General features: G+C 38.6%; 1 protein-coding gene across 1 annotated transcript; it reads right to left on the bottom strand.

Moving 5' to 3' along the window:
- Positions 1 to 1,930: 1,930 nt before the first annotated feature.
- LOC126976158 (valine--tRNA ligase-like) lies at positions 1,931 to 8,249 on the bottom strand. Its single transcript, XM_050824380.1, has 4 exons — positions 7,933 to 8,249; positions 6,549 to 6,658; positions 5,085 to 5,575; positions 1,931 to 4,044 (listed from the first exon to the last, which is right to left on the bottom strand). Exons 1-4 carry the CDS (start codon positions 8,162 to 8,164, stop codon positions 1,959 to 1,961), a joined length of 2,919 nt encoding a protein of 972 aa, XP_050680337.1. The 5' UTR covers positions 8,165 to 8,249; the 3' UTR covers positions 1,931 to 1,958.
- Positions 8,250 to 12,011: the final 3,762 nt, after the last annotated feature.

Below are 12,011 nucleotides of genomic sequence, written 5' to 3' on the forward strand. Positions count from 1 at the left end.
CAATCCTACTTTTATTAAATCTTCTACCGTATTTATCACGGAGAGAAAAAATACAAACAGCTGTTTGACCTGATTTCTGCCGCCGTATTTCACCTTCGCACGATACTACGTCACAAATTGAATATCATCCCCACCATCTGGATGTGTGGCTTTCCAACCGTAGCTGGCAACGCTTCTGTGATTCCTCTGGTGTTGCAAGAGAATGTGGGCGGCGATGATCACTTAACACCAGGTGACCCGCATGCTCTGTTGTCCTCTAATTACGCTCTGGTTTTTTGTTTGCTGTCCATATCGTATCTATTACGTGCTATTAGTAACTTGATTTAAAAGCGTCATGGTTGAACTATAAATATAAGGAGCTGTCCATGAATCACGTGATGTTAATAGCAACCGTTCACCATGACGCGGAACCATGCCGAACCCCGACAGCAACCCTGTCGAACTGTGAAAACCTTGGCTTGTTTCACGTCACCCATCGAACTGATACTCACTTCACAGTAATTGAGTGTTTAATATATGGTTATAGTACATATACCATATGACCCTACCGCGCGCACTTCTCCTGACCGAATCGAGCTATGAACTTAAACCTGAATTATCAAGCAATTGCCAGACCCTGAAGGACAGATGCTGCGTCGGTGAAAGCAAGGTTGAGTCAGCTCCAAGCGTTCGGGTTATGGCTATATTTCAAAAGCACACCACGGAGGTACAACCAGTCGCACCACTCGGCACTGTGGTGTACGTATGCTACCAGAGTCGCCACACCACATTGCGACACATATGAATCCCGAAGAGATAGCACTACTGCTTGTATGTATGTAGGAAAAGAGCTCCTTCTTTGCTCAACGGTTTACCCCTATTCTCTAAACAAATCTACAACTTCCTCCCAACATTAGGTACCTACTTTTTAAATCTCTATCGGAATAATCTGATGAGGAATTACCCCAAATTGATGGTCTACTTTAAATCTCGATAATAAACCATTCTGTATCGAAATTATTCATCGTTTGCAATTAAAATAATCAAGTCAAACCACAACAGTGCACACGTGTTGCATGCAATGAGGTGGCAACGTCACTGGCGGACGGACTGGCGTCTGGCAGCCTAGTGAGTGAGCCACCATTTAGCACTATAGTAATTTATGGTTGCGCGACAAGTAACATTCTGTGGACGCGTCCGAGCTGGTCGTGGCCCCCCCATGACACTTCACGTGTCCCCAAAAGTAAAAAACGAGCGGCGTGAGGTCGGGAGACCGTGGCGGCCAAGCGACAGGACCACCTCGCCTAATCTCTGGAGTGCCGTATGCTTCTTGGAGATACTGCCGAAAGACGCGCAAAAAGTGGTGGCCCCGTCAAGTTTCATGGACGCTGCCCGTGGTGTACCTACTATAGCATGTGCAGGCGCTGGAAAGCGAGACGGCAACTTCAAACCGTGCGGGAGTGTATAATTTTGTTAGTAATCCCTACCTAAAATACTCATTTGAGTACATATCGCACAAAAACTATCACTAACTAACAAACACTTAGTATATCCAGACGCGAGAGACGGGTAACTGAGTGACAGAGCGAGACAAGTGTTATTTATAAAGCAATAATTATAATTACCGCGATTGGCGGCATCGGTCAAAGGACAGCGCCATACAAAGATGCGCAGGCCCCGCCCTATTTGTTTGAGCCGCCGCATAATAAGGTAGTTACGGTAACAAGCTGTCCCCATTCTACACATAATTTACTTTGTCAGGCAAAATACGTTATTACTAAAAGCCAACGCTCGAGTAATTCTGTCTCTAAAGATTGAGCGGCGGTGATTAATGCCCATTAGGTGACCTACACCTAAAAGTAAGTATATTTAAGAACAACACCTTTAAGTTATGATCAAAATACTAATATTAACATTGCTAATTCCTTGACTACGAATTAAAAACAATAAATCTATGAAAGTCTATATTTCTTATAACATTACATCAGTCTTTGCAATCGCTTCAATTCTTCTCTCTTTGCTATAATCTTTTCCATGTCTAAATCTTGATGTTTTGATCTTTTATCTATCACTTCCAAATTTTCTTCAAGTTTCTTTATTTTTTTCTGCAACTTACTTTTCGCTTTTGATATAGTATTATCAACATCGTCTCCTTTGATTTCTAGCAACACTTCAGTACTTTTATTTAAAAATGAGTTGACATATCTTACATTTGGTTGCTCTTCGAATACTATATTACTACATCGGCATAAAGCTAAGACAACTGAAAAATTATTTTGTATACTTTTACATAATTTACTATCGCTGCTTTTAAGTACCACACTAGGTCTTATTTTGTTTGACACTCCATAAAATCCTTTTAGTTCACGAATTAAAAATACAGTACTGAGAAGTTTATCTACGTCCTTCTCCAACTCGACATCTCTCCAACATTCAAAATCTTTCGAACTGGGAAAATCGAAAAAATCATTATGTGTATCATTAAAATTTACGATGATATTAGATTCAAAGCGAGGAATCTTCGGTATAACTTCACTAGTCAAATAAATCATAAATGGCGAGAGACATCTCAGAGCAGTACTCAAAGCTGCTGAAAGTGTGTGGCCATGAGCGTAAGATACATTTGAATCATTGCTGTCGAACCCAAGTTTCGTTGTTTCTAAATAAATATCACAAAACTCGCCATAAATAAATTTTTTCAATGCTTTTGTTGCCGTATGAAATTCATGTGCATCCATCGATTTATTGACTATATGAACCATATCCGATAATCTGCTGAGAATCCATTTATCAAAATATGTCAAATTACTTTTTGTTACTTCATTATCAGTCGGTTTCAACTTATCAAAAGATAACTGAATATATTTAATGCTTTGCCATATTTTATTGCAAAACAGCTTATTTGCATTACATTGATGTATATCAAAACTAACAAAGCGTGATTTTATATCGTGTGACAAGAGCGTAAATCTCAAAGCATCGACACCACATTCAGGTATTCCATTCGTTTGAGTGAAATTAGATTTATAAAATGCTAATGCTCTGTTATATTCTTCTTTCGTAAGTCCGCCTTCCTTGTGTGCTTCTGCGGCTTTTTCTTTAAGATCTTCCATAGACAAACCATTTATAACATCAACTGGATCAATAACATTTCCTCTACTTTTGGACATCTTTGCACCTTTATTGTCACAAATGATTCCATGTAAAAGGACTTTGTGAAACGGTAATTTATCAGTCAACTCCAAACCTAACATGACCATTCTATGCACCCAAAAGCCAAGTATATCGTGGCCAGTGACCATAAGGCTTAATGGATAGAATCTCTTGTATTTTTGTTTATAGTTATGTTCAGGCCAACCAAATGCCGAAAATGGATAAACACCTGAAGAAAACCATGTGTCCAAAACATCTGTATCTCTAACAACTGTTATCATATCTGGGAGAGTTCTTAAAAACTTGGAAGCTTCAACTTTTGCTGTTGTTTCGTTAGTTGCTGCGATCCAGACAAAATCTTTATCGACACTACATTTATATGCTGGTATCTGATGACCCCACCAAAGCTGCCTTGAAATACACCAATCTCTACAGTCACCTGTCCAATGTTCCCATAATTTCGCACAGTTTTCTGGATCGAAATTCAATTGGCCATCACTTACGGCTTTCGCTGCTTTAATATTTATATTTTTGCATGCTAGAAACCACTGCTCTTTTAGCAAATATTCTATAACATCCCCTGTTCGACTACAAATAGGCAACGTCATTTGATGCGACTTTACTTCATAAAGAAGACCTAAATCTTCTAGCTCTTTGAGCAGGAGTTCTCTACAATCGTATTTCATTAAAGCATCAAATTTTCCTGCATTCTTCATTGTACCGTTTTCAGTAATCACTTCAATACACTTTAAATTATGGCGTTTAGCAATTTCGTAGTCAACTTTGCTATGCGCTGGAGTTATTTTTACAGCGCCAGTACCAAATGTCATATCAACGAATTCATCAAAAATAATAGGAATACATGAATCCCTGAATGGGTGTATTGCTCTTCTACCTCTAAGATGTGTATACCTGGAAATAGAGACGGAATTATAAGCTATCATCCTTCGAAAATTATTATTTTCAAAATAAGTACGAAACCTCAGCAAAATCAGAGCAAATATTATTTCTATTACATATCGGTACGAAATTGCATTAACATTTATATACACAATCGACCAACACTCACACACAAATATGGCATTACAACCCACAAAATAATTAAAGGAAATGACTTGATGGCTCAGATGACTCAGCAAAAAAACCTCAAGATCCGATCCGGCATAAGAAAGCAGTCAAGTGCGAGTCGTTCAAGGATCAGGACATACCATCATACAAGATATAAATAACCTTTTGTACTTTAAGACGTTTGTGAAAAACCCCTCATGTGCTTAAGATAGAACACGATTGAAGTTGAAGTGCTCATCAACACTAAGTAAATAATACGAAATTATAATTTTGTAGTTATAACTTATATAAGAAATTTATTATTTAAACAAAACAAATCTTATGACTATATTTACAATACTATGACTACATAAAATTAAAGCTATCATTATGTGGAAGCGTACCAAGAATATAAATAATAATAATACCAAGTTATAAATTAATCTGGTAAATCAAGCCGAAGTCACTGTCTCATTAAATGATTATTAGATACTGCTTGTGACACAGGTGGATAATAGAATCTTAGTAACAGGATTTGTTTTTTTTATGGAAAAGGAGGACAACGAGCCCTGTTGTCACCTGATGTTAAGTGATCAACATCGCCCACATTCTCTTGCAACAACAGAATCACAGGAGTCTTACCAGCCTTTTAGAAAAGTGTAGGTGCTGTTTTTGAAGCAATCCATGTTGTATTGTCCTGGAAACACCACACATAGAAGGCCAATCCACGGCTTATGGAGGAATGCCACACTTCCAGATGGTGGGGAGGAAATACTAATTGTGGCGGCAGGAATCAGGTAAACTCTTTAAGGATGGCTGATTTATTCCGGTGGAGGGATGGGATTACTATATTTTGGCACAGCCTTTGGATACAGCACTATTGGGGTGATTATTGCTTAACATACCTTTCATCCTCAGGATGTACAGCAATAGCTGTATCTCCCAGCATAGTTTCTGGCATTGTAGTTGACACCAAAATTATTTCATTACTATCAAAAATCTGATATCGAAATGTATACATTTGTCCAAATTTGACTGCTTTTTTGTACCCTGGCAACATCATTTCAGTTAACCCATCAATGCTTATATTATCTACTTCAATATCGGACACTGTAGATTTCAAGGCATTGCACCAATTTACCAGGGCTTTCTTTCTGTAAATCATTCCTTTTTGGAACAAATTTATAAATGCAGTAGTGACAGCGTGAGAATGATTTTCATCCATTGTGAATATTTCATTTGACCAGTCCAATGAACATCCCATCAGCCTGAGTTGTTCTGTTATAGTGTTACCATATTTTTCTTTCCATTTCCACACTTCTATATTGAATTTATCACGCCCTATGTCATGGCGATCTATATTATGCTTACATTTGAGATATTTTTCAACTACCCTCTGAAAGCAATATAATAAATAAAATATTATTAAATTATTGTACAAAATTATTTGTATTGTAATTGTTAGTAGCAAGAAGCAGTAAAGATAGGCAATATAAACACTGTTCTGTTTCACAGGCCTATCAATACAATATACAGTCCACTTTTAATATAGAATAATTACAATATAATAATATATATTATGTTTTAACAATAATACTTGTAAAAAAGGCCAATAACATAATCAATCAATCAACAAGATCTAAAGAGATTGACTGATAGGTGCAAATTGAACGATATATCTTTAAATACATCCAAATGCTTTACAATGCAATTTACTCGTAATAAAGATACAACAGTTAATACATATGCTCTAAATGCTCAAGGCCTATCGAATGTTACTGAATTTAAGGACCTCGGAATTTGTTTTGATAAAGAATTAAAATTTCACAGACACATTTTAGATTTTAGTTTTTAAAATTACTGTTCTAAAGGCATAGTAAAAATTATGAATGCTGTGGTAGCTTATAAGTGAATTAACTCTTATCCATATCATTATTATATTTTAAGTTTAAGCATGTAAAGAGTGTAATTTGTTAGTTGCCCAAATATATAAATAAATAAATATTAGAATGGTTGATCAAAATTTATACATATTGTAATAATTGCCACTCTTGCTTATTTTACAAAACTTTTTGAAAAGTACATAGAGCATTCTTTGTATGTCAGTCCTACTCTATCTTGACCACTTTTTAAAACATCTCTTAGCTGTCTTTGGAAGTAACTCCTAGGTGGCTCTTTCATAACACTTCCTTCCAAATTCATTTTGTAAATTTGTATACTCATTCTTATATCATGCTCATTGCACATAATTTCATCACGTTTTTATGAACGGGTGGTAGATTTCAACATGAAATGATTTGAAAATCTTATTTTGAATAAAAATATTAAAACTAAATATTTTAATCTGTTTTATTTCATTCATTTTTTACCTGTGTAGCGATTCCAGCATGATCAGTACCTGGAACCCACGTGACGTTATGACCCAGTGATCGTTTCCGTATAGCAATCACATCTTGAATTGTGCATGATAATGCATGGCCTAGAATTAGAAAAATATAACTTTGATTTGGATTTCATTTATTCACCTTCGTTCTAGGTACTGGCTTATCTATATAATTAAATAGTTAAGAGTTAGGTTTGTGATTTTTAGGGTTTCATAAATACAAGTGTCAGCAATATAATTAACTACTGTTACTCATTACTGTGTTACTAATGTTATTTTATAATTATCACTTCAGTTTAAAGATGATCATAAATAACAATATTAGCATATCATATTCAGATCTTTCGTTGAATTAAATTTAACTTGATTTGTGTAAGTTAATTGGCACTACAACAGTGCCAATTAATAGTTGTATAATATGCGCCCTATATAAACTTAATGAAATGAAATGATTTATTTGTATGAATCATGGTAACATAGTTGTTAACAATTAATTGGTGTACAGCACAATTCGCCAATATATTGGCATACAAATATTTTTTCATTGTCAATATTGGAATTTTTATATTTATATGTCACTAATAAACATTACATAGTTTTAATTATAATTTAATATTAAATAAACATTAGTTTGTCCTCTCAAAAAATTACATTTAAATACTATCATTTTTGGCTAAAGAATTCTTTTAAACTATAAAAGCATTTATCTATTAGCCATAATTTAAATTTTTTATGCATTAATGTTTTAGACATCTCTCTAATATTCTTTGGAAGGTGGTTAAAGACCCTAATACACATAACATTTGCGTTATTTTGATGAAGCGTTGTTCTACAGTATGGCATCAGAAGGCGAGTTGGATCTCTTAAGTTCCAGTATTATTCATACGGTTAATTTTTAGTGAAAACTCTGCCGAAATTGTGAGTTTTTATATTAAAACCCCTCTCACACACTCAGATGACAAGAACACAGATAAGAAATACACACTCCTGTGTATTTCTTATCTGTCACAATGAATGTACTCCAAAACTGCATCAATTAAGTTGGTAAGATGAAGGAATGAAGTCAGTAGATGCATAGTGTGAGTGCTTTCTCTTGCTAAAGTCACATGCCCATTAACAAACATCTGTTAAATATAGTTTTCACCGACAGCCCTGTGCATGGAAACAGACAACACAACTAAACACTTTTTTTTCTAAACGGGTCTTTGGTGACATAATAGGTTTGATAAATTACCTTTAGTGGTTGGTTTGGCTAAATAACCTACCGAAATGGTAGGTTATTTACCTAACACAACATTATATTGATTTTAATGCTTTTTAATGATTATTCCAACGAATTGAAATGAGAAAATTTATGTAACAAAGGTTACCTAAATGAAGTTTTCCAGTAACATTTGGTGGAGGCAGGACCATGCTAAAAACAGGATCATCATTGTCCTTAGCTTCGAATATTTTTTTATTTTCCCAATTATCATATTTATTTCTCTCAACGATTTTTGGTTTGTAAGCAAGAGCAGGTAAACTGTCGGTAATAACAATTCTTGTACTTCTAGACATAAATCGACTCTGATACATATTGGAAACACATATTTTTGACACCATTATAAAATAAATTAATACACCGGTATATCAAACATTTATATAAGCTCGTCATAAAATACTATTTCAAACACTTGCAGCAGGCGGTTTTCAAAGATTGCAAAATTTCAATAATATTATTGTTTATTTGTCAAATTTGATTCTTCTTCCCAAATGAAAAAGGCATAGGCAGAGCCATGCAGCCATCGCAAGAGTTGTTCGTTATATTAGATAGTTGATAAAACAATCTATTTGTTCGAAGTAAATCCATCGAACAACATTATATTACAAATATTGCTTAGTAGATAAAATTAATTGTAATAAAACCATGTGTTGCCTTTAGTAACGCAGTACGCGAGTAACCATTGATCGGTCCGGTCCTAGTTACCATTAACCATTTGCCTATAACCATTACAGGACTGGTCCGAGTAACCATTTTAACTAATTAATAGTAGAGATCCGCGTACTCACCAGCAGAACCATTAAATATAGTAATTTAGCAAGTATCATAGATAAGTTTAATACCTTAAGTAAATAAATACTTTTACCAAAAAACCAACATATATATTGGGGCAAGGTTTGTTTCCCTTCGGATGATCCGAGTGCCTGAGCCGTTGCAGTAGCCAAGGCGCCGTAACAAAGGCCTTGTGTTTCCTTACGGAGACGCAGATATTTCGACCTAGCGATACGTCATATTTAACGTACCCCGGGTACAAAATTGAGCATAATTTTTTGCCTCATGTCGGGGTATGTGTGTACGTTAGTGAGGATATCTGCTGTCGCCGTCTCGGCAATTTTAAGGTGGGAACCTGTCTACTCTCTGGCTCTGCGTAGATTTAGAGGACCGCGTCCTCATCTATGCGTGTGTCAACAGGTCCCATAGTGGTAACGCAGAAACCGATCATCTCATGGGCTGCGTTCAAGCGGCAATAGACGACGTGCTTGCACAGATCCCCTCCGCTGAAATCGTAGTCTTGGATGATTTCAACGGGCACAATCCCGAATGGCTTGGATGACGTACCACAGACTACGCAGGGCGATCTGTGCATAGTTTCGCATTGGCGTATGGTCTGTCCCAATTGCTTGAGTCGCCAACGCGGCTTTCGGATGTGGACAGCCACATGTCGTCCTTATTGGATCTTCTGCTAACTACACATCCAGATAGTTACCAGGTCTCTGTCGACGGCCCGCTTGGAACGTCCGACCATTGCCTGGTCAGGAGTGTAGTGCCTATCCACCGCTAACGTCACGTTTGGCACTACAAGTCAGCAGATTGGGATAGGATACGTTCCTTTTTTACATCCTACCCTTGGGGCAAGGTTTGTTTCTCTTCGGATGATCCCAGTGCCTGCGTCCGTTGCAGTAGCCGATGTGATACCACAGGGCATGGATATTTTTACACCAAGATCTGTAGTAACGATCGGTGGCAGACCACAGATCTGGTTTGATGCATCAGGCAAAGCAGCATCTGACTGCAAAAAACATGCGTATTGTTGCGTAGCAACCCTTCGAAGTATATGACGAGAGTTGTCAAACTTCAAGACATTGTTAATTTCAACAGCTCCGTCAGCAATACTCGAAGCTCAGCGGAAAAGTGTTTACTTTAGACGCTGTAGACCCGGGTTCGATACACCTACCAGTGTATGGATTTTTTTGGGTTTTGTAAAGTTAAAGGAAATTTCTAGTAAGTTCAGGATCAAATCGAACAGAAAAAAAGGGATGGAAAATGTGTAAGCAGGATAAAAATAGTTAAAAGAATTTTCTAGTACAATTTAAATTTAAAGATGGAATGGGAGAATCATTTTGAAAATAGAACGGATCCGGGGGTATATAAGCCGTACTGAGCGTGGCCTACGGCAGTTCTAGTTCTGACTCGAAAGTGTAAAGAAGAAGAAGCAGAAGAAAAGAAGAAGCAGTGAAAAGTGGAAGTGTTCCAAGAAGAAGAAGACAGAAGAGACTTAGTGTTCGGTGCGGTGTGACGCGTTGAAGGTACCGCCGCCCACAAGAGGAACAGCGGCAGACTGGCGAAGCGCAAGTTCAGAAAAAGTGAACGCAAATAAAGACTCGTTCCTATAAGCGGAGTATTATTTCCAATCCCTGACCCACTCCCGTGTCAGTATCAAACTGCAAAGTTGTAAAGAGGAAATATAACCATGTCTCCAGATTATTTAAGCGGCAAATGACCCGGGCGAAGTCAAAGCACGTTGTCAAAATCGGCGAGCAACTTTCCAGTTACCCGACTGGAACACGCAAGTTCTGGTCGTTGTTGAAAGCTGCTCTTGGTAACTTCAACCAGCCGTCCCTGCTGCCGTTGCACATGAGGAATGACACCCTGGCCCATACGGCAAATAGAAAGCCGACATAATGTGCGCTCTTTTCGCCTCCAACTCGACTCTTGACGACAACGGAACCACACCGCCGACCTTACCACGGTGTCAGAGCTCAATGCTGAAGTACAGTTCAGACAGAAAATTGTTCGGCGAGCTCCATTTTCGTTGGACGTCAGGAAGTCGAGCGGGCCGGATGTCATTTCTCCAATCGTGCTTAGAACGTATGCCCCTGAGTTGACGCCGGTGCTAACGCGTTTATTCCGGCACTCACATTCAAAACACGTAGTCCCTGACTCATAGAAGACAGCCCTTGTCTATCCGATCCATAAGAAAGGAGACAGTTCGGATCTGGCAAACTACAGGCCTACTGCTATTACATCCGTGCTCTCCAAAATCATGGAGAGCATAATTAACCGCCAGCTCTTGGTATACCTAGATGGTCACCAATTCATCAACGACTGACAGTACGGCTTTCGCTATGGTCGGTCGACAGGTGATCTTCTGGTATACCTATCACATAGATAGGCGAAGGCTATTGAAAGCAAGGGGGAAGGCTGGGCAGTTAGCCTGGATATAGCGAAGGCCTTTGATCGTGTATGGCACGGAGGCGCTCCTCTCAAAACTTTCATCATTTGAGCTTCCCGAGAGCCTATGCAAGTGGACTTCCAGCTTTCTCACTGGGCGCAGCATACAGGTCGTTGCCGACGAATATTGCTCAAACCCGAAGCCCTTGAACGCTGGAGTGCTCCAAGGCTGTGTGCCATCTCCCACGCTGTTTCTTCAGCATATCGATGATATGTTGGACACTTCCAACATACATTGTTATGCAGATGACAGCACTGGTGATGCCGTATACACGGGCCATGCAGGTCTCTCTCGGGAAATCGTCGACCAGTGCCGGGAGAAGCTTGTGTCTTCTATCGAGCTCTCTTGAGAAGGCCGCGGAATGCCGTAAATTGAACCTTGTCCAATTTAATCCCCAGAAGACTCAAGTTTGCGCGTTTACCACTAAAAAAACCCAGTTTGTTTCACCGCTCTTCGATAACAGTTCCCTTAAAACCTCGCCTAGTATCGGAATACTGGGTCTCGATATCTCGAGCTATTGCCAATTCCGTAGCCATCTGGAGGGCAAAGCCAAATTGGCTTCGAAGAAGCTGGGCATCATTAATAGAGCACGGCAATACTTCAAGCCGGCCCACATTCTAGCGTTCTACAAAGCGCAGGTCCGGCCACACATGGAGTATTGCTGTTATCTCTGGTCTGGCGCACCCCAGTATCAGCTCGATCCATTTGTATGCGTGCAACGTAGGGCAGCTCGAATTGTCGGGGACCCAGTGCTCTGTGAACTGCCGGATCACTTGGCGTTGCGTAGAGATGTCACTTCATTTTGTGTCTTCTACCGCATTTATCACGGTCGGAGTGTTACGAAGAGCAGTTTAACCTGATTCCTGCCGCCGAATTCCACCTTCGCACGACACACCGCAAGTTAGGATATTATCCCCACCATCTGGATGTGAGGCTGTCCTCCACAGTGCGGTTTT

This window comes from Leptidea sinapis, chromosome 39 (genome assembly GCF_905404315.1).
Source record: "Leptidea sinapis chromosome 39, ilLepSina1.1, whole genome shotgun sequence".
In the NCBI taxonomy this organism is placed as follows: Eukaryota; Metazoa; Arthropoda; class Insecta; order Lepidoptera; family Pieridae; genus Leptidea; species Leptidea sinapis.

Coding starts and splice junctions, on each gene's coding strand:
- LOC126976158 (XM_050824380.1), bottom strand. CDS start 8,164: ATGGTGTCAAAAATATGTGTTTCCAATATGTATCAGAGTCGATTTATG. Junction 6,659..7,932: donor TACTGGAAAACTTCATTTAG/GTAACCTTTGTT, acceptor TTCTAATTCTAG/GCCATGCATTATCATGCACA. Junction 4,045..5,084: donor GTACATCCTGAGGATGAAAG/GTATGTTAAGCA, acceptor CTCTATTTCCAG/GTATACACATCTTAGAGGTA.